At 35.6% G+C, this 23,306-nt stretch overlaps 1 protein-coding gene across 4 annotated transcripts in view; it reads left to right on the forward strand.

The window, feature by feature from the left end:
- Window positions 1–23,306, forward strand: part of ATRNL1 (attractin like 1) — a 430,566-nt gene that overhangs the window by 135,266 nt on the left and 271,994 nt on the right. For all 4 annotated transcript variants that reach the window (XM_021537269.4, XM_021537270.4, XM_021537271.4 and 1 more), the window contains exon 21: window positions 21,815–21,867. In XM_021537269.4, the coding sequence (XP_021392944.1) occupies window positions 21,815–21,867 (53 nt within the window). The remainder of the gene's footprint in view (window positions 1–21,814; window positions 21,868–23,306) is intronic.

Consider the following 23,306-nt stretch of genomic DNA (forward strand, 5'->3'; position numbering starts at 1 on the left):
TTTCTGATTGAGGGTATAGTCCATTTAATACTGGTTACCATGGTGGTTAGTGGTTTTCTAAAGAAAGTTAAAAAGTATAATATTTACTGATTTAAATTACCACAGGAACAGCATTTTTTCCCCCTGATTTCAACACTTTCCCCCCCTATTTCTATCATTTGATAATATTTCACCATTAGTTTTATGTATTTGGTTGTGTTTGATGGGAGGTGTTTTCTACCTGTTCCTGCTGAGTCCAGTCCATGAGTTTGTAGTTCAAGAGAAAACTTTGACATGCTAATGCATATTACTCCATTACATATGACATTTGGAGTTGTATTACAGCAAAATCTGTCATGTAGCTGCTGGTGAGTTTAGCAATGTTGGTGGCTTTAGCAACTGCCTCTTCTTCTGCTTGAAAATTTCAGCTTGCCTCTGTAAGGACAGGTTCGTGCCCTCAGCAAGTTCTCACAGTGCTGGATCATTAGGTTTCTAAGGAGAACAATAAAATAAAACTCCTACTTCAACATTTATGAGTACATTTATGTTTTAAATGTACTCATTTTCTTCTCTACATGTAGTAATTATTGTCAGCTCTTTCAAGGATTTGAGCTATTTTTTTGCTTTTAATTCATGTTTCTTGCATCAATCATTTTTTTTTTCTCAAATTGCAGCTTTCATTTAAAAAATATGTCTAATATCAATGCTTCAGAACATGACCCAAATGTGCTCTAATGGCTCAAAGCCTCAGAAGGCACTTGAAACATTTGAAATCTAAAATTTGAAGAAAAGGAAAATACAGGTTTTGGCAGTATTGTATGTCACTCTTGGCCTTTCTGTTAATTTTTTTTTTTTTTTTTTTTTTGGTTCTGCAGTAGGCTCACTTTGTCTACTTTGGTATATTCAATATATTATATGTAAAGTTCATGAGGCTCTCTGGGGTATTTCAGAGTTGCAGGCTCTCTGTAAGTGAAACTACACTTTGTTAAGCATTGTTACATCCAAACATTACATTTTATGCAGGAAATTGTCCAGTTTTGCAGAAATAAAGAACAACAGTTGGAATGTCATGTATCATTCCTAGAAGACTTGGAACAGAAGTGAGGATGAGGGAGAAGCTGCAAAGCACCTTGCAGAGAGCTCTGTACCTTGGGACTTCATTGTGTTCTGTCCCTATGAAATATGCCTTTTATCCTTCTGACTTTAGTACTAATTGTCTGGACAATGGGGAAGAGTTTGGGCATGAGGGTTTCTCTTTCATGAGAATAAAGGAATTTGGCTTTGGCTTCTAAGTTAGGATCTTCCATAACTGACTGTATGCACATACATAAAAATGTCTTTTGCTTTGGCAAGTTCAGCAGAGAAGAATCCTCTCACCACTGGGCTTTAGCTGTTTTCTAAGATATTTCATAGTCATTACTTTCTCTTCAGGCTACCTCCAAAAATGCTAAGTGCAGAGCAAAACAGATTTTTTTTTTTACAATTGTTCAAACACTTCTGGCTAAAGAAGGAACTCAAGCAGTGTCCTTGTCTCTTGTGCCCAATTGGTTTATGTTTGTATGCATGCTGGATAGAGATTTAATTAATGCATTTTCAGATTCCTATTTGAAAAAATATATGGTGCTGGATTTTTTTCAAAAGATGTGAATCTCTTTTTCTGAATAATTGTTCCTTTAGTGCTATGGCCATGTCACTCAGGGTCTGGCATGTGAATAATCTGTTTTGCTCAGTGCAGGTTATAGGAGTGAAGCAGTGGAACAGGGCAGGCTGCCCAAGCCTTTCACAGATCCCATGCCAGTGAGATCTGTTTTGAATTCCAGTGCTCAGGATGCATTCGTGGTAAGGCAAACCTCTATATAAAATGCTTGTAGTTTTTGGGGCAAAGTGTCAATTGCCTAAGGATGTATAGTTAAGGTAATGCCTCTACATACTATTTTTATTAAAACAGACTAGCACAGATGAAAAGAACAGAGATGTTTGCATGTTCTTTATATCTGAAATAGACTCATAGAGACTTAAAGCTAAATATAAGTTGAAGACACTTCTGCCTTTAATTAGTTAGGCACTGAGTTCAAACTGAGATGAAATTAGGAGTGGGAGTGATGATGATGTTTACTCATACAGGAAAAAGATAAACAAGAATAGTTTGTGCCCCATGGAAGGGTTACTGGGAGCAAGAGAGAAAGGGAGGTTATGGCTGCCATAAAATTGCTTTATTATTGAGTCTGATTTTTTTCTTACCCAGCAAAGTTGTAGCTTTAGTTTCTGTGCTTGTTTTTGGAAAAGAGGAGGTCAAAAGGCTTTGTGGATTGGGCTGGCTTTACATCTTGCCTAAGGCTAGCTTTAAAGCAGAATTGCACATATCTGCATAGCCAATGCTTTTTCTTACTCTCAGGCAGGGTCAGAATAGGTTGCAAAGACTTACAATTTGAGGTTGTCTTTTTTAACCCCAGCTTAAGCAGTTGAAAATGGCAGGGCTCTGCTGCATTGCATCTGTCAGGGTGTGTGATGGAGGCACCTGGGACTGCTGCTCTGGGGCCAGGACTGGAGCCCTGGTAAGAGCTGGGGATGCTGAATAAAAAGTCACAGAAGCCAGAACTCAGAATGAGCAGCTCTTGTGAAGTACCAGCCCCGTGGGAGAGGTGTTTGCAGTTACACCACCTCCTGGCATTGCTGCTTTGAGAAAATGTAAAAGGAGACTGGATAATTTCTTTTAAAACAGCCAATAAAGTGTTCAGATTCCAGAAAACACTTGCAGGAGGCTGCTGATAGTGGAGACAAACTTCTTTTCAACATGTGGCTCCACCAGGCATTTGTCTTTCCTCACCTGCATGAACCAAATACCCCCAGCACTATAGTCTGTTCTTTCTGCCAGATGTAGTGCTGGGGTCTCCAGAAAACATAAATACATGCAGCTTGATTACCCTGGTCACCACCAATGTAACCATTAATGTAATTGTTCTGTTCTTTCATGCTGCTGGGGTTGGATTATAAACTGTCTTTGTTCATGGGAGATGTAATTAATCTCACAGATCAGAAATTGCCATGTATGGGATAGGATCTGGGAATTACTCTGCAGACAGGGGGAAGAAATAAACAGATTTCCAGTAGAGTATGAATTTGGTTTACCCTTCCTACTGCTTTGGTTAAAGATAAGTGGTTCACTTTAGAGAAGGAAAAGAAAACAACTGATGGCTTTTCTGGCTGCTCGTTCTGCTGTCATCAAAAAAACATCCATAGCTGAGTTGTGACTGACAAAAACAGCTATTTCAAGGAGTTCTTTTAAAAAATTCTACTATATGCAGCTCTGTTGTAACTGATTAAATTCAATGTATGTTGTGTTACAGTAACAACCCTCTACATCAATATTATTATTTCTGGCTACTGCTACTTCAGTCAGCTTTGGACAATTAACTATGGAGCAGAAGCAAGGAAAGTGATAATTCCTTTGTGGAAGGCAAATGTTTAAAGAGATTTAAAAAAATAAAAAGAGAGTAAACAGTCCTACAAAACTTTATGGAGGACAAAAGCTTTTCAAGATCATCTTCCAGAAAACAAATGTTGCTACTACAGTTTTTTTATAGACTTGGTATAAGAAAAGTATAAGAATTTGACGTATTTTATTACTTCTGCCTTCACGACACACTAACACTGGTCAGTTTCAGTATATGTAAATGTCTGGGAAATCAATGTTCTCAGAGTGGTTTTAATTTTTTGGTGATTCTTAAGGGATCTTGGCTACTGTAGAAGATACAGATGGTATTTTTAAATGGCTTATCAAAATGTTATGTGTCATTATTGGTCCTTTGTGCTAGAAAAGAGCTGAGGAGGAAAACCAAAAGGTTCTGACGTGCCCCCATCCTTGCTGATCATTGTAGCATCACAGACAGAGGCAGTTTGTGATTTCTCTGGAAAACAGAGAAGGCAAAAAACTGAAGAAAAGGACTTACAGCAATATTACTGTGCCCTTCATCAAACCCTTTTATTAAAAACAAAAAATTGTTTCTTCTGTATAAAGCCGTCAGTTTTCAGTTGTTTCATAAGCAAGTAGGTTATTTTTTATTAGTTTTCAATTTAGGGTAAGATCAATCAGTCTATACTGATTGATTATTGGGTTTTAAATCTGGAAATGTATTAATTGTTTGAACTTCTTTGTACAGCTTCCCCTTTTTCCTGTGGTTTCCACCAAGGATAAAATAGATATTTAACCTTCTCTGGTAGAAGCACTTAAATATATTCTAGTAAAAAAACCTAATGAAATTCTTTCCCTGAGTCATTCATAGTACGACTGTATTGAGTCAATAGTAAAATTTTTCTTCAGTATTTTATTAGAGAGGAAGGAGAATTGGTTTGTTTTCCTTAACTGATGATCTGAACAAATGAGATTTGGCTGGCTGAAGTTTAGAGAGAAGGTGGTTATATTGTGAAGAGAATTATGATTTAGTTACAGACATTGATTTCAATGCACAAAACTGGTATTTCATTATGTGCTGCTAGACTTTAAGTACTCAGTAATGGAAACTCCACTTCTGAGAAAAAACTAAAAATTGTTGTGGGCCACAGATATACTGAGTTTTGAGACAGATAATGTGGTTTCTTCTCATTTGAAACTGGTCTGTAATATTGAAATGATTTCAAAGGAATCCCAGGTGTTTCTGAAAATAGTATATTTTGGTTGTTCATGCAAATTCTGACCTTTTCTGAGATTTTTGATGGGGGAAGATTCTATGTTGAGCTTATTAAATAATATTGGCTGTCCCCCAAAACTCACCTTTTCCATTTTTGGTTTTTTTTTTCAGTTTTTAAATGAAGTTGTATCTTCCTGAAATGACACCAATTAGTGAAGCACAGAGCATCAGTTCTTAGTAAATGATGAATAGAACTTATGCCTTTTAAATGACTGAAAATATTTTTAAATATTTTTTTCTGTTTTAATTGAAGGAAAAATCCTTTTAGATAGAAATGAGTAATTATTTGACCTGATCCATACTTAATATGTTTGAATATTATTAATATCCATCATTTTCTGAGATACTTGATTGAATGTAGTCTCAACTTTATTAAAATGGATTTTTTTGAAAGCTATAAAATAACTTTGTAATTAAATCCAGTGTGAGGTGTATATAAAAGAATCACTTCAGAATCGTTTTCACTTGAATTATCAGGATACTGTGTAAATAAAATAAAGCATTAGGATATTGCCTGTCAAAATAACAATTTCCTTTACTATTTTACTGTGTGGAAAATTCAAAATATATATGGAATGGGAGGTGAGTTGAATTTAACCAACACTGTATTTCTTTCCTGAATTGAACTGCTATAATAAAGTCCTCTTGCAGTCCAGGCTTTCCTTTTTTAGGAGGGCAGAGAAAGTGTGCAAGGAAAATTTACAATAAAAATAGTTTTTCAATAGAAACTGTATTAAGTTTGGCATTAAAAAAATCAGGTTGAATGATTTGAAAGTGATACTGAATTTATTGAGAGTTAACTGAAAATATTGGCAATTATAGAGTTGTTTTCTGCTGAAAACCAGGTTTGCAATACTACAGTGAGTGTTGAGTGGCTTTAAAGTAGTTGTGTTGCTGTTGCTGCTTATTGCAGCCAGTTGATGGAATTTTGATGAGGACTGAGCAAAGGTTGAAGGGACTCTCTGTCTGCTGTCAGGGCTTCTGCTATCCAGGTCAACACATCGTGGAGGGCATAGCTTTCATTTGAAAGAAAAGCAGTTTTCTAAGGTAGATCCATACAAAATACTGTGTTTTCCTTATTATTACTGCACAAGTTTAATGTATGTAGTAATCCAAATATTTAATTATTTTTAAAATGTGAGTTTAAAAAAAACAGGGTTTTTTTGATTCTCAAATTATTCTCAGTAGATCTACAATTCTTGTGATTTTTCAAAGCTGCTGAAAATCTCTTCATTATTCTCAGTTTTTTAATCTCAGATAAAATAATACCCATTGTGCAACATAGATCTGGGCTTATAATTCATATCTGATAGACCATTAGCATGGTAATTAGTAATTGGTACAAGTGTTGTTAAAGTTGAAATAGACATCTGGTTTAATCAATTTGTCATTAAGGAAGTGCAAGTGTAGAGGTAGTAATGAGAAAAGAAAATAGCAGTGCGAGAGCTCAGAGCTCTCTCTGAGCTATCAACACAAAGCTAAGTTTGAAATTGGAATAATACCTCTATCTTGCTTGATATGATTTCTCAGTGCTCAACTTGCTCAAAATACCACGCCCTGTTTTTATTTTAAAATCTATTTTCAAAACCTTACAAATAGCTAAAAGAAATGCAGTTACGTTGTGATGAAAACTCATTGATAGATATATCCATCAACTTCAGCTTGTGATATTCATATATTTTATTTACTGAGAAAGAGAAGAATATTTTATAGAGCAATAAGGAAAGCCTAGGTCAGGTGGGTACTAAAGACACTATTTGATAAAAATCTCCTGGTGAATGGAAAGATTGCTTTTCTTTTCCTTTTATGGTCTCTAATAGATGAAATATGCATCTTCCCACTTCCATTTTCATTTTCTGTTTCCTCTTTCAGCCAATTGAATACCTTTACATATAGATGAAAATTTATCTGAAATAGTTTTATTTCTGGTTTCAATTTTTGTTTCAAAGTTAAGACATTGTTGCCAGTTATTAGTTTTAAATTGCTTCAGTAGTTGCCAGGAGTATTAGAAGAATGCTCACAAAAGATTAAAGCTATGCACAGAGAGAACTGAGAAATGTGTTTTGGTATTAAGACATGGGAGTGAGAAATGCATTAGTCCCGTTTTTTTTTTCCCTGATAATTATGTAGACTGTGCACATCAATTACAGAGTGCTAAATTGTGCTTAAGGAGTCCTCATCCTGAGGAGCCTGCCAACACATTTACATTCTTCTGCAGCTGCATGTGCAGTCATCTGGCAGTCAAGCAGGTTTTCTTCTATATTGAATCCTCTTTCCATCCACCTGTCTGTGCCCTTGCTGCAGGAGCGCCCGTGTTTTCATGCTTCCCCATGGCCCGGGCACAGGCAGTGCTGCAGAAGCTTGCTGTGGCACCCCTGCTTTAGAGATGGGTAAATGAAATAAAATAAAAATTCCATTCTCGGAATGGTTGGCTAGATAAGGGGATGTAACATTTTAGAGTTGCTTGGAAAACTGTAGGTGTGTGAGTTTTACTTTAACAATTAACATAATGAAGAATAGGAGGCTGTGAAAAATGTGCTGCTTCAGAAGTGTGCTTGAAGTCCTATCCTTTATTTGGTCACTGAAATCTATTGTGATTCCCTGTACTGATATTCTTCCTTGCTGCAGCTTTGTCTATTTAAGAGGAATGTTTTTTTCACTCCTGTTTAAAAACTGGGAGATGGACTGCCTGGGATAATGAATTCTGCAGGCAGAACATATATAAACACATATGCCTACATAAACATCCTTTCTTCTCTGCCTTCATTCTTAGCCTGCATTATCATGTGAGTGACATGAAAGAATGGAAACTTGAAAATACAGGAAATTACAATAAACATCACTGAAAAATATATATAATATTTTATGTCTTACAAGGTAAACTCACAACATTTGATACAAAAAGTAAATTCTCCATCACATGCAAGGTATTTACAGGGAATGATAACTGATAAGGCAAGAAGAAATAACATAAGAGCAATTCTGTCTATATTCAGCAGCTGAAAGATAATAATATTTTAATATTAGATATACTCCCTTATTATTTTCTTCTTCTGTATTGAATAATCACCGCTAGAAAATATAAAATATAAATTAAGCTGCACAACTTTTGTATGCTTTGAGCCTTCTGGTTTTTTTTTTTCTTGTGGATGTATTGAAAACTAAGTAGTATTTATCAGCTGACTAGATAATAGGCCTGAGGAGCTTGATTACAAGGCCATAAATCAATCCAGTAACCTGATGATATGCTAAACTTCAACAGTGGAGCCTGAGTGGCTTAGATTATCACTTCAGAAGGATTGACTTAAAGATTTAGTTCTCCATCTCTATCTATTATTTTTATATTACAAAAAAGGAATTTTTCAGCAATTTAAGAAAAGAACAAAGTACTAGAGGGCTGAGTAAGAACTTAGGTAGGAAAGCTGTTTTAAATGGTATCAGGAGTCTGATTTAGAATCAAAGCAAACTTATAATCACATTTGAAAATTTTATCTGCCACAGCATTTTTTTCTCAGTGTTGCACAAAGCAAAGATAAATTTAGGAATACTGTATTACAGCAGGAGGCCAAAGTGAGAGCAGCAAGATTGGCAAGCCAAGAGATGGAATGTATCAAAAAGGGCTCATTGTCCTGGAAGAAAAGATTTTGGGCTGCTCACAGAGAACTGATAAGAATTAAAGGGTAAAGGAACAGTCAAGCTGAAAGAGATTTAATAAATCAGATTTCATAAAGAAGACTTAAAAAAAAAATATTTGTCCTGGAAATGAGTTCTTACAAGATCTGTAAGGAGATAAGGGCAGCAATTACTTTCTAACAGCTGCTACAAAATCTAATCTTGTTCTCCTTTAGGTCATTTTATCCTCTCTTACGTAGAGTCTTGATTTAATCACAGATTTGGGCCCTGATTCAGATAAATATTTTAATACATGATAACACCTTGTTCTGTAGGTTTAAGAGGGGATATTCCCATGATTTGGTGAGAATTGGGAACATATGGTTTACTTTTGTTTCCCCTGCTCTTGGGAGCCTAATTGTAAAATGTAGCTATGGAATAGCAGCAAGAGTTTCACTAAACAAGTCCACAAAGATTTTTTTTCCACTCCTAATACTTTGCTTCTCTTCATTAATTCATTTTCCTTCATTATGATTTAGGTGTTTTCTGTACGTGGTAAATAACAGGGGTTTTTTAATGAGGAAAGGTAAAGTTGAAGGTGACAAATGGTGATTGTAAGAAATGAAAAATGTATAAATCAATGCTTCATGTTGAACAGAAGGATTGCCTCCTCTATAGTTATGAATATAAGAGATAGTAGCACATCTAAAGAGATGACCAGCTCCACTGCTGTTCAGTGCCAACCACATGTAAGTTAAATAACTCTGAGGTTTATAAGTATAAATGATGTAAATCCATTATTTGTGAAAGATTTTTTTTTTAGAAAATCCGGTTTTTGTTGAATTGTACAATTGTACTGTAAGGTTGTTTTTCCCCCTGTTTCCCTGTTTTATTTATACTACCCTGATGTGTATAAAATGAAATACATTTCTCACCCCGTTTTTAGGGTAGGAAAAAAAACTTTGGCATGTTTTTGTTTTCTTAATTCTCTTGTCTTTTTGTCATTGGCTTTCATGAAACCTTTCCTGTACCATTACTTTATTGCTTTTGCCCTTACATTTTTGGAAAATAGCTAAATATGTGACTTAACAAGTGATTGGATATTTGCCCTTCAGAAGCTTTGATTGGAGCTTTGTGGCTCAGTTTTGTATAGTTGCATTGGCCTGTTTTTCATTGTCTACTCAATGTTCTTAGAATATTTCTATGTGGTTAAAGTTCTGATACCATTACAGGCTGGTTTTAGACTTAGTCATGCCAGAGGAGATTGATTATTTTAATTGAAATATTTGAACCCATTCATACTCCCTATGTGTCCTCAGCCTTTGAAAATTTCCTCAGCCTAAGAATCTCTTGTGTCTTCTTTTAATTATGTTTGTATCAAATGAAATTATCTGAAACAGGTGTCATTGAAGTATTGGCCTTAAAAGAAACTGCAATGAATATTTAGCAAACAGTACTTCTTTCATAGGGAAAAGAAAGAATGAAAGACTAATGTTGCTTTTTTATAAACATGGTAGAAATTCTAATTGAATTATTCCCGTTATGTACAGGCCTAGAAATGGAAAAGAAGCATTCAATAGTACAACCTAAAGATTATTCTAATATATCTTATTCCTTCATAGTGGATTTATTGACCTTTATTCCAGATATATCCAGCTTTCTGTGTTTCTAAATAGTGTATCATATTTGATATTCTGCATGCTTATAATACAGTAAATTGTCATGCATCCTGTTATCACACTGTAATAAAAACTGCCAGGTAACATTTTGTATAAACATTGTTTTCTGCAAATTTAACAGTCATTTGTAAAATTTGTGAATATTCCTTACAGAAAGTTCTGATTCCTGATTCTAGAATCCAAACCCGATCAAAATTTCAAAAATCAAAAGTTTCTCCTGTATGGCACTAAGTCATATGGTGCACATGTTGTTTTAACAGCAGAACATTTCACTATAGTTCTTTTCTGTTTCTTATGAGGTATTTGTCAATTTAATATTTTGCCTTTTGAATATGTGCTCATTGAATAATGTGAATATTAGCAATGAATTAATTCAGGATAGCTTCTAAAATATTCTCTGATTTCAAAACCGATGTGGTGCTCAAAACACTTCTGTAAGTGTTTCTCCTGAACTTTGAAATCAGAGGGTCATCCCAGTTATATGTTCTTTAGAAACAAAAATCCAGAAGAGAAACTTAGAATGATCAGAGAGTAAATTAGTTGGATTTTTTTTCCACTCTGATAGTCCCAAAAGAGGATTCACCTCAGAGTGCATCTCTCCACAGTGTTATCAGTTGATTTCTTTCTCTTATTTATGGAAAATATAACAAATACTTTGTTTTTCTGACATGATGGCCCATTTCAGTCATCAGAATCTGTTTTCAATTGACATTAAGATATTTTGCATTTCTAAGTTATGGTTAATGTTGCAGATTATAGCCTAACTTCTGCATAACTTAGAAACCCAGTCGGAAAACAAGTGAGAAAAAAGACCTTAGGAAGACCTTAGGAATATGAAAACAACCAAGGAAAGAATTGCACTTTAAATATTTTAAAACTCACTCTCTATAACGAAGAATATATACACATATCTGACAAGTATTGTAACTGAATCTTTTCTCTTAAATATCAATTTTGATACTATCTTTCAGTTAGAAAATATTTCATAATATAAAACCATTGGCTAAATTATTGGACCGAGGGAGTTTATTATTCTTTGACTTAAGCAAAATGACTGGGGACAGATTTTCATGCTGGCACGCAGAACAAATTTAATTCAAACTGAGATGAAAGGCGGTTAATGTAATTGTAGCCTATTATCCTATGCAGGCTTGAGTTAAGAAGCAAACCAACAGACAGTCAGAAAATGATGGATAGAAAATAGAAATGCTCAAGGCTGGTGAAATAGAGACTTGTGAAGGGATTATGCCGTAACTGTTCCCACATAATCTCTGCATCAGTAATATCCCACCTCTACTGTATGTTTAGATTAATAAACAGGATTTTTTTATGCCTCCTGCATTCTCTTTATTTCTCTCTGACGTCAAAAAAGATCCTGGTTTAGTAAATTTCATGACTTTGTAATCAGGATTTTTTTCCCCCTTAGTCTACCCACCTTCATCAGTCCTGGGCATGCCAGAAATCATTCAGTCTTCTTTTCTTTCTAAGCACTTTTTTCTTTGTTATTACACAGTGTGATTGGGAGGTAGTTGGCCACATAACTAGTTAGTCTTTGATCCTAAGACTATCTAAGGGACTATCAAAATCTGTTATTTTTATTAGTGTATTGAGTTAAGAAGTAGTCAGCTCTCCGATTTTTCAACTCTAAGAGTGTCTGTTTTTTTTTTTTTTTGCATGGCCCTTTGGGTATAGTTTTTCATATTTTAAGTGACCAGATTGGGTTTTTTAGGACTGTGTTCTGGCAGATTACCTGGCTGTTATTATTCCATTTCATTTTTCAGTAATGGAAATATTTTTTTAATACCTACATATTTTGCACTGCAGTCTTTTAAAAATTAAGAAGACATGTCTTGGTCTCCTCAGAATACATACAGAAAGGTGCTAAATTGTATTTCAAAGCATGTTAATTACAAAAATAATTCAATAGTTTTGTCACCCTTGTTATAGCCCATAAAGCAAAGAAAGAACATTTTTTCCTCTAGACTGATTGCACCCAGTGTAATACATATGTCTGCGGTAATTCTAGCAATAACTAGTTCAAGCATCAAGTGTGATGCTTGCAGAATACAGAAGATCGATTACTGATCAGAAGTCCCACTAAAGCTGCTGTCTTATGGCCTCTTTGCAGAGGGATTGAGTCTTTGAGGCACATGGGATGGAGTGATATAATCACTTTTAGAGTGTCAGAGTTTGATTTCCCCATCACTCCCAGCTGGAATCCAGATTTCTCTCCTCCACCGCGAGTAGTATCACCAGAGCTCTTACAGTAGCTAAAAAATTTATTTTCTCTTCTTGTTCTGACATTGTTTAGGATAAGACTTTGTGCATTTGAAAAATGCTGTGTTCTGTGAATTGCCCTTTGGAAAGTCTTTGGGATTACTTAAAGACTCTGTTCAATGCTGTATTCACACAGGAGCATGCACTGCTTTCCATGGCAGTCCTGTGCAGCCTGCCCATCAAACTCCATATCAACATAGTCTGAAAGGATCAGGGCTGACAGAGCAAAACTCCTGTCAAGAAATACTTCAAAGTCCCCTGCCATAAGGCTCTAGTCTCATTTTGGTCAACTTTTTCCCCTTTTACAGCCATTCCTTTAAGTTTTCTTCTTAAGTGTCCAGTAACTTGTTCAGCAGAGCTGGCCAAGACTGGAAGTGTTGACAGCTACAGTATTGTTGCTGCACCACAGACAGAAACACTTATTTACACTTCTTTGGCACTTCATAAAGAAGTATCAGTATCATCTCTGTTCCAGGAAATTCATGAGGTTATGTGCTGTAATGGGCTAATAGGGATTTGGGCTCTTCATAGGCAAGAGGCCAGGGAAAAGCAGATGTGTGTATCTGACTAGATCCTTTCTCCAGCCACCCAGACATTTTTCTGTGTTCTATTCTTAATTGATATTTCTCTGTCTCTTGGATTGATATCACTTTCCAATAAAGTCAAATAAAAGATGGAATTGATATCCTAGATATTAAAAGGACTTAAAAAAAGGCCAGATAATGCCTGTAACGGAATGATGGTAGGCAATAACACATGGATTTGATAGATTGCTATGTATGCAAGGGTGGGGTAAAGAAAGTTCTTTCAGGCAGGAAGAGAACTTATCAGAACAACATACTGGATAGATGTATAGATATTGGAATGATCTGATGGACAAAAATATGGTATTAAAGGCCTGCAGGTCAAGAAGGAAGCTACAAGTCTGGAAACTGATGTCTCCATGTTTGCTTTCCAGTGATTCTCTGGAAATTTCTGTTGATGCTATAGGAAACACATATGGGAAGTAAAAGTTCTGAATATCTCATCAGGAACACCTAAGTCATCCAGGAATAATGAAAGTTACTTGAAAATGTAAGGGCGAGAGTTTTGGCTTCTTACGGGCGAGGGTGGTCGCTTGCCAATTGCCGTATGTATTATACATAAACATCTGTGGTATTTGTACATCATGTTTATATTATAACTTGTCATTAGCACTCTAGAAGTTGTTGCAAGTAGAGCAGTAATTCAGATAATATGACTGTTCCCTAATACTGTATGGCTGACAGCCTAGAGAAAGCCATGACACTGATTTATTCATACCTTTCTTTGTCTTCATTTTGCATTTAGTATTCAGGAACATCCACGTGTGAGCAACATTTGGCCATCGTGGAGCTGCAATGTCCACTCCAAAATGTGTGATATGCTTTGCTTCTGAGTTGTCATTTTTATCTTGGCTTAGTCAGAATTTCCCATATTTTTGGAAATATTAATTGCCATATTGTGCTAAATTGTAGTCTTAAATGACAAGAAAATGACCAAAGTTACCATATGTAATTTGAAGTAGAAAGACAAAAAGTAACTTGCCTGTCTTTGTACCATTTTCTGGAAATTACAGTGTCTGTATGGCATCCTGAAATACATATTTCTGAAATTGCCTTTTCCTTAAATTGCCTTGAAATTATAGTCTTATATAAATAGTAATTTTGTTAAAAATCGCCAACACAACAAAAACAAACAAACAAAACCCGTCCCAGAATCTTGAAAACAAAGTGAAATGAATGCAAGGAAGATCAAATGCAAACAGCTGAAAACTCAGCAGCACTCTGTAATACCACAGCACTGATCTTTCTGCACTGAGATTGGAACTGAGTAGTTCTTTGCAATAATTTCCCTCAGAGACTGACCATAGATTAAATTAAACAGTAGTAAAATAGGTTTTATTCTAAACCATAGATTAAGTTCAACAATAATAAAAGAGAAATGTTATAATGCACATTTTTTAAAAACAAGCCATAAACTGTTTAAAAGTTAAATATACTTATTACAAACACAGTAATAGTAAAATTTTACAATTCAGTAATACCTAATGAAAATACAGTAAACCACTTGGGATTTAGTGTGTGTATATATATTTCTTTTTCATGTGGTGTACTTGATGAAGCCATTTATGATGCATTTGCTCTGACTGTCAGGGCCTGTTAAAATATTTAATGTCCTGACATGCTGCCTCTCCTGCTCTTTTTGAGAAATGGTTTCTAAACTAGAGCAATACACAAATACTCTTGGAAGGTGCCAGAACAGACAGTGAATAGCTGATCACAGAATCACAGAATGGAGCCATCCCAGAGCACGTGGACAGGATTGTGTCCAGATGGTTCTGGAATATCTCCTGTTCCAGTGCACAGTGGCTTGCATGTATTTGTTTCATATGGTCTTTAAGATCCCTTCCAAACCAGTCTATAATTCTCTGACTATTCTATTGTTGATATTAAGTTAACATTTAACACATTTATCCAACATTTATCTTCTGAAAGGATTAAACATGTCTGATTTTTGTGAACTATTCACTGGTTTTTGAAAAGTAAACATTTGGGAGGAGCTGCATTTCAGTTCAAGCAGTAGTAAGCTTTAATGGTTATTTTACCATTGCATCTTACCTAGTTCTTCCCTCTAAAAAGAAAGAAGTAGTTGAGAAACCCATACTAATATTTCTCAGAATTGTGGTTCAGTTCAGTGTAAACAGAGCCTCTTATTTTGAGTTATGGGATATTCTAACATTTACTTTTTAAGGGCTAGAGTAATGTCTGAAGTGTCTGGTTAGATCAAAATGTGAGAGAAGAAATGTGGGTATTTCTCTTCCCTGACTTTGAGGGAACAGTAACTGATAAGAGGGAAGTCTACTTTTCCAAGTTCACCTTTTTGCATGTATTCAAGTTTATTCATCACTGCCAAAAACATGGCCATTTGTAGAGAAAGGAGTGCCAGAGGTAAAGGGTAAGGCCATGGACATGAGATTCAGAGTAAGCAGCATCAAATAATTTGCATATAAAATCCATTTTGTGCCTGATTCATTAAGATTAACAGGGAACTATCCAGCTATTCCAAATGACGGTTGTAGGTCACTTTATTCTTGTATACAAGAACTAAATAGAATCCAGACTTTATTAGAAAACTCTTATTTTACATATTAACTTTTATTTTGTCTTAATTTTATAATTATATATATTCTCTTAATTATATAATTATATGTTAAGTGACACCTCATTGCAAACTTATTTCGTCCTGGAGTGCAATGGATTTTGTGATGTGAAATATTATTACTTCAAAGAGCATATAAGAACTCTAGAATAATAATTATTCTTGATCTTGCAGGGAAAAAGGATTTGAATATCATGAAGAATCTGGAAATGCAAAACTTTCTGATGACATTAGAATTAGTTTTTTCTTTTAGTGAGATCAGCCTAGATTAAAAAAAAAAAAAGTATTGCTGGCCTAGGCCTTTTTCATGAATTATGTGAGGAGGAGACAAATTGATCTACAGAAAAGTCATTGTCTCAAGACTTTGTTATGTGCACTTACAGGAAAAAAAAAAACAAATAAATCATTTCCCCACATTATTAAAAAGTTCTAACTGGAAGCATAAATCCCAGTACCTTTTACCCTTTTAGGTTATCATTATCTTAAGAGGTAGGCTGATAATTCTTTATATCTGAAGTTACTCATGACTGGAAGGATCTTGGCAGTGTGAGAAGTGAAAGTGTCCAATTTTTACATTAGAACCAAAGATCTGAGAGGTCTGTCTATCTGAATATACTGCAGTATTAATGGATAGCTTTGGGACAATGGAGTACAGAGTACAATGTCAATGCAGTCAAGAAGCAGACCTTTATCTGTAAGAGGGATAAATTTTCATTTATGGATTATGAAGTTTGTCTATTTCACACATTTCACTTCAGCAAAATAAAGATTATATTGCAGGATAAAAAAAATGCAATCATAATTAGCAAATGAGCCTAGTCTCTGAAAATCACAAACCAGTCATTAACATTGCTTATAATGCCTCTTTATCATTAAATATGTCATCTGAGCTCAACTATTGCATCTAAATCTTAGCACTTCTATAGAAGGATGATGCTGTTTCTGAATCTTTTAAACATGTTTGAACTCCCAAAACATGACACTGGCTGCTGTATTGTAGGTGCTGGTTGTATGGTCCCTCACTTTCCTTGCTGCTGGCCGTGTGGATGGTCAGAAGATGTGGTTGATGTGGTGTTGTTGGGCATTTCTGTGTCAGAGGTATGGATGCCAGGCAGGCCTAAAGCAAGACCTAAGTCTTGGCCACATCTAAGTGTGAATTGGGCTTTCAGGTATCAGTCACTCACTGCTCTGGAGCAGTTACAGCCTCAGCTGGTCTTGGGTTCTTGCTTTCACCCATGAGTCACCACTCTTGAGCTGAAAATCAGCACTTTCTGTGGCATCACTTCCAAAATGTTATGAATTACAGCCAGTTACATCTATTGACTGTAGTTAAGCACATACCTCAGCTTATTTTCTCATTGCTGGAAATGTACTGTAAGAGTAGGATGACTTCCAAGAAGAGATCACCAGCATAAAAACCTGTGTGTGAATCTGAACTAAATGTTCATCAACTGCCTCATAATTACCTGCAAAAGCTGCAGGCAACAGCATGGACATATTTTCAATGCTGAGGATGTAGTTATACACAGTAGTATGGAGTAATTCTTCATATCCACTTCTGATACCACAGGTTTACCATGGGACTAGAGAAGTCTTAGATTTAGCCTTACAAACACTGTTTGAACTTCAGTTGCGAGGTGTCCAAATAACCAGATTTTTGTTATGTAAATACTATTTCACTATTCAAAACCCCCATAGTATCATGCCACTGTGGAACCAGGAAAGCAGGATAAAACCAAGAGCCAGCTGGGCAAGATTAGGAAGTGGGGACAAAGGGGTCAGAAGCAGATCAGTGATGGAGAAGCAGCAGCAAGACCATTGGGCAGAAAGAGGAGGAAAGGCTAGGACAGAGATGAGCAGTAGTCCTGGAAGCTGTTCTGACTCAATCAAAAGCTGGGGCAAGTAATCAGTCTGGGACTAGGAATACTCTGCTGAAGCAGACAGTCTTAATTTATTGTGAACCTCTTGTAGACACAATGCTGGGAACCTGGGCAAAATCCCAAACCTGTTTATGACCAGCTATAGATCAGCCGGGTGACAGCTCTTCCCCAGACACTGTGGAAGTGGTCTGTTAATTTGCAAGGACAAAATATGAGGTAAGGGTCATAAATATCTGTATTATATAATATGCTGTAACTGTATAGTTGACAAGCCTCGGTCTGGGCCATAACTAGATAAAACTGTGTCAGCAAGGAACCAGCTGAATAAAATAATATTGTCTGTTGGAGTGCCCTTCTGTGAGAATTTGGTATTAAAAACAAACTCAGCTAAAGGGAAGTCCAATTGTGCTTAGGTTGGTTTCCCCCTGTTAATCTTACTTTGCTTCACTTTTAATTGAAAGGAAAGATTTAACAATTAGTGGCAGCAGCAGAACTGCAGAAACTTCTGCCTTCACCATGGAAGGTTAAATGAACTGTTACAGGAAGGTTTCCACATGATCACATCACTTGTCTAGAAAGCTGTTGATCTAGGTTGGTGTTATATTGATAGTTTTCCTCAGGTGAGAAGCTTGAAGATTTACTCTTCCTTAAGGGCCATACCAGTAAGAACAATAAAATTAGGCATATAAATATATGTATTCCTCTGCAAGGTACAGAGCACAATGACATAAACATTGCTAAGCTGCAACAAAAGGTTGTTTGTAAACTCTGTCTTACAAAGAAGCCTTTCATTCATTAAAAAAACCCCAAATCTGTCAGTCTTAGTGTAAGCATGTACTCATTTACATATATTTATTGTATTTAAAGAGAAAGTGAGACATTATCTTTGTCAGAAGCATGAAAACAATTGTTTTTTGAATGCATTTGTCAATAACTTCTATTTTGAACTTCTAGAAAATCCAGGGAGATAAAAGGAAGTGAAAGAAAGTGGTTCAGTTTTGAAAGGATTATTGAGGGAGAAGTTGAGAAATAAGTGCTAATAGCAGGCCATCCAGAGGTCAGTGAGCTTGATGAATTGAATCCTTTCGCATTGGAACAAACCATAGAACTTGTACATAACCTAATAGGAGCCTTCCTCCATTTGTCCTTGTAAATGGGAGCTGTGTCTTTGGAGTCCTGCCAGAGTGGAACTGCTCATTCATTATGACCACTTAAAGCAAATGATCATGGCCCTATGGCACATAAAATAATGAGTGTAGCTCCCATTTCTCAGATATGAGGCATATATTATGCTTCACATATGGTCCAATGTGTGCTGGCTTTTGGAAAAGGTACCAAAATTACTACAATGAGTAAAGCTCATAAGGAAACAATTCAGTGAATAGGAAATTTTGTAATTGGAACCATAATCAGTGACTAATGCAGAGCAATATGTATGCTAATAAAATAGGAGAGGATTAAAGGCAAAACTAAATTTAATCGAAACCCAGCATACATGCTCGTGTGAATAATTTCAGATATATTCTTAATCCTATTAGTTTCATTTTTTCCCTCCACTGAAAACCAAGTGTTTAAGTAGTATCTTCCATTTAAATTAAAACAGGCTTCCCTAACTAGCAAAAACTCCACCTCATGTTATTCCTGATATACATTATGGAAATGTTCTGCATGAAAGGCCTGGCTACAAATGGTGTAATAAACCAGCTGTTTTCATGAGAGGGCATAAAAAGAGCACAGATTACAGAGGTAACAGGTAAATCTCATGCCTCTTCAGTTACTGGGGTTCCTGTGTGCCTGCAGCACTGGATGAACCTGGATTTTCCCTCTGTACAGGTGCTGCCCATGGAGATGTTCCTCCTCCCTCGCATCCCGTGGTGCCCAGGCAGAGCTGTGTCTGCTCCTGGCAGGCTGGGAGCTTCTCTGGGATAGCCCCCACCACGGCTCTCTCCTGCCCCAAATCATTCCCTCCTTCAGTACTTCCACGAGGCTCCCAGCACAGAGAGTTTAATATCTATGATAATACATCAAAATACTTTGCTGTGGTGTAGTTCACTGTTCCTTTTTTTTATTGTGCATATTGTATCATTCCATCACACATGAAAGGGCTGTAAAATTGCAATGCCATTTTGTTTTCAAGATGTTTGAAGGTCACATCTCTTAATTGTCAGGGACTTGGTAATTATTTAGATTTGAATGAATACTTGTATGTTGCAACATATTTAGAACCTAGTAATTTTTGTGTTAACCATTCCTTTGTATGTTCTTGTAAGTTACGAAGTCTGTCTTAGCTTAGATGGAGTTTATAGATATTTTTATATCATGTATTCGTGTTCCTGTTTTTTTCTGTGATATAAATAGAAATAAAAATGCAAGGAAGGTATACATGATGCTGGAAATCCCTGGGTTCTGGCATTTATTGATCCACAGGAGATGGTTGCATCTGATTAGAAGGGCAGCTGAATGGAGAAGGGAAGCTGTATGGAAACAGCTGTCTTTTTTCATTAAGATTTTCGAGATTAAAAAAAAAATCCAGACCTTTTTCTCAGGGTCAAAGCACCACAGGTGAGTGCTGTGACTGGGCAAGAGTTCAGAGAGGAATTTGTTTATTTTCTCCCCATGGAAAAGTTATTGTTGTTGGGAGTTAGATATTGCTCTTCCATGTCATACACAGGTCAGTGCCATTAGCAGTGAGCAGCAGGGGAAGTTTCTTGCCTTCATCATCAGACTCTAAATACAGAGTTATTTTATATATTTTTCTTCCCTTCAGGTATAAACCCCCAGAATATTCTAAATACTGGCTACATTTAATCTACTTTGCATTTGAAACAATTCAAGAGGAAAAATAGTCCTCTTCCAATGTTATTAACATTTGCTACATGATACACTGTCTCATTTACGTGGCAATCTTACATAAAGAAAAGTGAATTATTTAAAACCCTTGATTTAAAAATGGTCCCTTTCCTGTAGCTCTCTTTCAGAAATCCAAACCTAAAGGCACTTTCAGACATGAATATATTTTTTATTGTCTCAGTAGCAAGCTGTTCTTTGTAGAATGTTTGTCATGTTTAGAAAAAAACCTTTTCAGGCAGACCAATGTTACTATTTGAGAGATTTTCTCCTTTCCAAGTACATGCAAGAGAGTTACTTCAGGATCAGACTCTCTTCTAAATTCTTAATTCTCTCTTCCAAATTATAAATTCTGTGGAAAGGACTGTAGGCTGAGTGTGTCTTTGTGAACAAGACCATAAATTGTGTTCTGCAGTTAGACTTGAAGCATAGAGGAGGTTTGTTTTCTTGGAGATTAATTAATACAATTATTATATTAAAAAAGTGTTAAATTTCTGTATAGTTTACCCTGCAAAGAGTTCTCATGCTAACTGGGATCAGGAATGTGCAAGGGCAGAGTCCAGAACATCTTTCTACTTTTTGATTTTAGTGCTACTGCTGATTATTTTCTTTATGATATTGTAATGAAGGATCAAGGAGATTCTCTGCTTATTTTTTAATAAAAATGAGTATGTTAGGAATCACTATTTAGAAACTATTGAGGACGCCAGCAGAAATACAAACATCAAAATATTTTAAAGTCTTGTTAAATGATATGACATGCAAGTTAGAATGTATTTTTAATACCAATCACAAATAAAGTAACAGCAAAAGTATCTCCTTCCAAATTAAGTTTGTTAGAACAAAGTAATGAAAAGATAGTCCAAGATACTAAATGATTCAGATTACCTCAGGGAAAATATTTGTATGAAATGTAATAGGCAGTGATTAGCTTTCTCTTTGTTTTGTGAATCTTTCAGTATATTTAAGAGAAAACTGTAATCTTGCTGGAGACTTCCGTGAAACAGCCAAGGAAACCTAAAGCAGATTAATCATTTTCTAGTAAGATATTTGGCATTTTTAGAGTAATGTTATGTAACTGAATTTGAACTGAACTTCTGTAGGATATTTCATGTCTCTGAAAATAGCTATATATCTTAATCTTATTCAATAAGAAAGTTATTTCTCCAGCCCTTATCATGTACACGCCTTGTCAGCAGCATCAGTACATCATATTCAGCTTGAATTTCACCTGGTGCCCTGGGTGGTCAGTGAAGAGGAGCAATTGCCACTGAAGTTCATGGATGAGATGCTGCTGATCTAAACCAGGGAGGGAATCAGCTGTGACAGGGGGACAGGGATAAGGAGATCCACTGCCTGGCTCTCCTTTGCTCATTAGAGTGCAGAGAGCCCAGAATTCCTGCCCTGAGTCCTGCAGTAGGCACTGACTTCTGGCAGGTGATTGAAGCTCTTTTTTCAAGAGCCTGGTCACTCTGGGTTTCTTATGTGACAGAGAGATGCCTCCAGAAAGTAGCACACCCTCATTAAGAACTATATTGAATACTTATTTGCATGTATTTGTGCTGCTAGTACTGAAACTCATGCTATTTGAATAAATATTCTAGCTGTGTTTTTATTAAAGCTGTACTGTGTTTAATGGGAATGTTTGGTTTTGTTTTTTTTTCCCCTGCAGCTGTGACTCTGAAAATAGGTATCTTGGAAATCCACTTAGGGGAACATGCTACTGTGAGTACTTGTATTTTTAATACTACATATTGAAATGCTGATTACATGTTATATGATGATTTCATTTCCTTGGAAAAAATAAGTTTCTGGAGATTTTCCAAAATTGAGCACATTGATATTTTGACTGAAAAATAAAATGCCTTACTGGTCTTCTCTTACTTTGTCCACAAGGACACAAAGTCTACTAAAAGCTGATTCCTTACATCTGGCTTAGAGAGACTGACCAAGCCACGGGGTTATCCTCTGTATCTCATCACATGTGAATGAAAGGAATAGTAATTGTGTCAATGCTTTAAAGACAGAATTTGTGGTGGAGAAATGCAAATAGTGTAAACAGCACTATTCCCTGGGACATTCTGAGTGGTTTAGCCAGTATGCCTCCCAGGGACATGAGACACAGCTGCTCTCCACAGTGTCATAAAAGGAGGCTGTGTTGTCTTCTATGTTCTTTATGTTGTAGAAAAGGTGCCTGTGGCAAATTTACTCAGAAGCATTGCAGTTTTGATAGTCTTAGTGAAGGACCTGAAGGGATGAGAATGCTTATTATCCATGTGCAGAAATCCCTCAGTGAGCTGTGCCAATTTTACTATACCAATATCAAGTTCAATAGTAATTTTAATCATCATAAAAACAGATGGGATGTTGGAGAACACTATTTTAGTGTTCTGTTTAGCTTTTGTGATTTTTGCACGTACCTGCTCCATGTCAGACAATTGGATCCATTTGTCTGTTGTTTCTAAAATCATCCCTACTTCAAACTTGAATTTCTACATAAAGGCAGATGTCTGAACATACTTATAACCTCTCTTCTGATTTTTGGCCTTGTTTCTTAGCATTTTATTTTACAACATGCACAACAACTTTATTTTAGAGTCTCTTTAAGGCATAATTTACCTAATAAAGGAATGTTTATTTTCTCTGCTAATCTGTCTTTCTTACCTTATATGGTTTGCATCTGCAAGGTATGTTTTACAGAACAAAATAGTCAATTACATATTATATTACAGATGTTGACATATCTTGAGGCCTAAACCATTTATTCTTCCTGCCAGCTATTAAAGAACATTGGTGTGGGTTTTTTTGATTCTTTTTCTCTCAGACAACATAAGTTCGAATGCAATACTTTAAGCTGGAATATAAATTTTAAATATTGTAGACCAAGTTGAAAATACTCCCTAAAACTGTGTCTTAAAGATACTCTGGATCAATAAATTTAATTCTATTTGTTAGTTTTTTGCATTAGAAAATAATCACACTTTAAAACAGAAATATCAATATTTAAAAGAATATTTTTTTGTATCTGTATAATAATTAAATATTTTTTTAGGTTACAGTGAGTAGAGAAGTTCATACTTTGAACACAATTATATATAGGCTATTTTGGATATGTGTGTCAACGTTTGTTTTGTCCTTTAAAAATAAATATTATTAAATTTAAG

This window comes from Lonchura striata, chromosome 6 (assembly GCF_050655825.1).
Source record: "Lonchura striata isolate lonStrDom1 chromosome 6, ASM5065582v1, whole genome shotgun sequence".
NCBI lineage: Eukaryota > Metazoa > Chordata > Aves > Passeriformes > Estrildidae > Lonchura > Lonchura striata.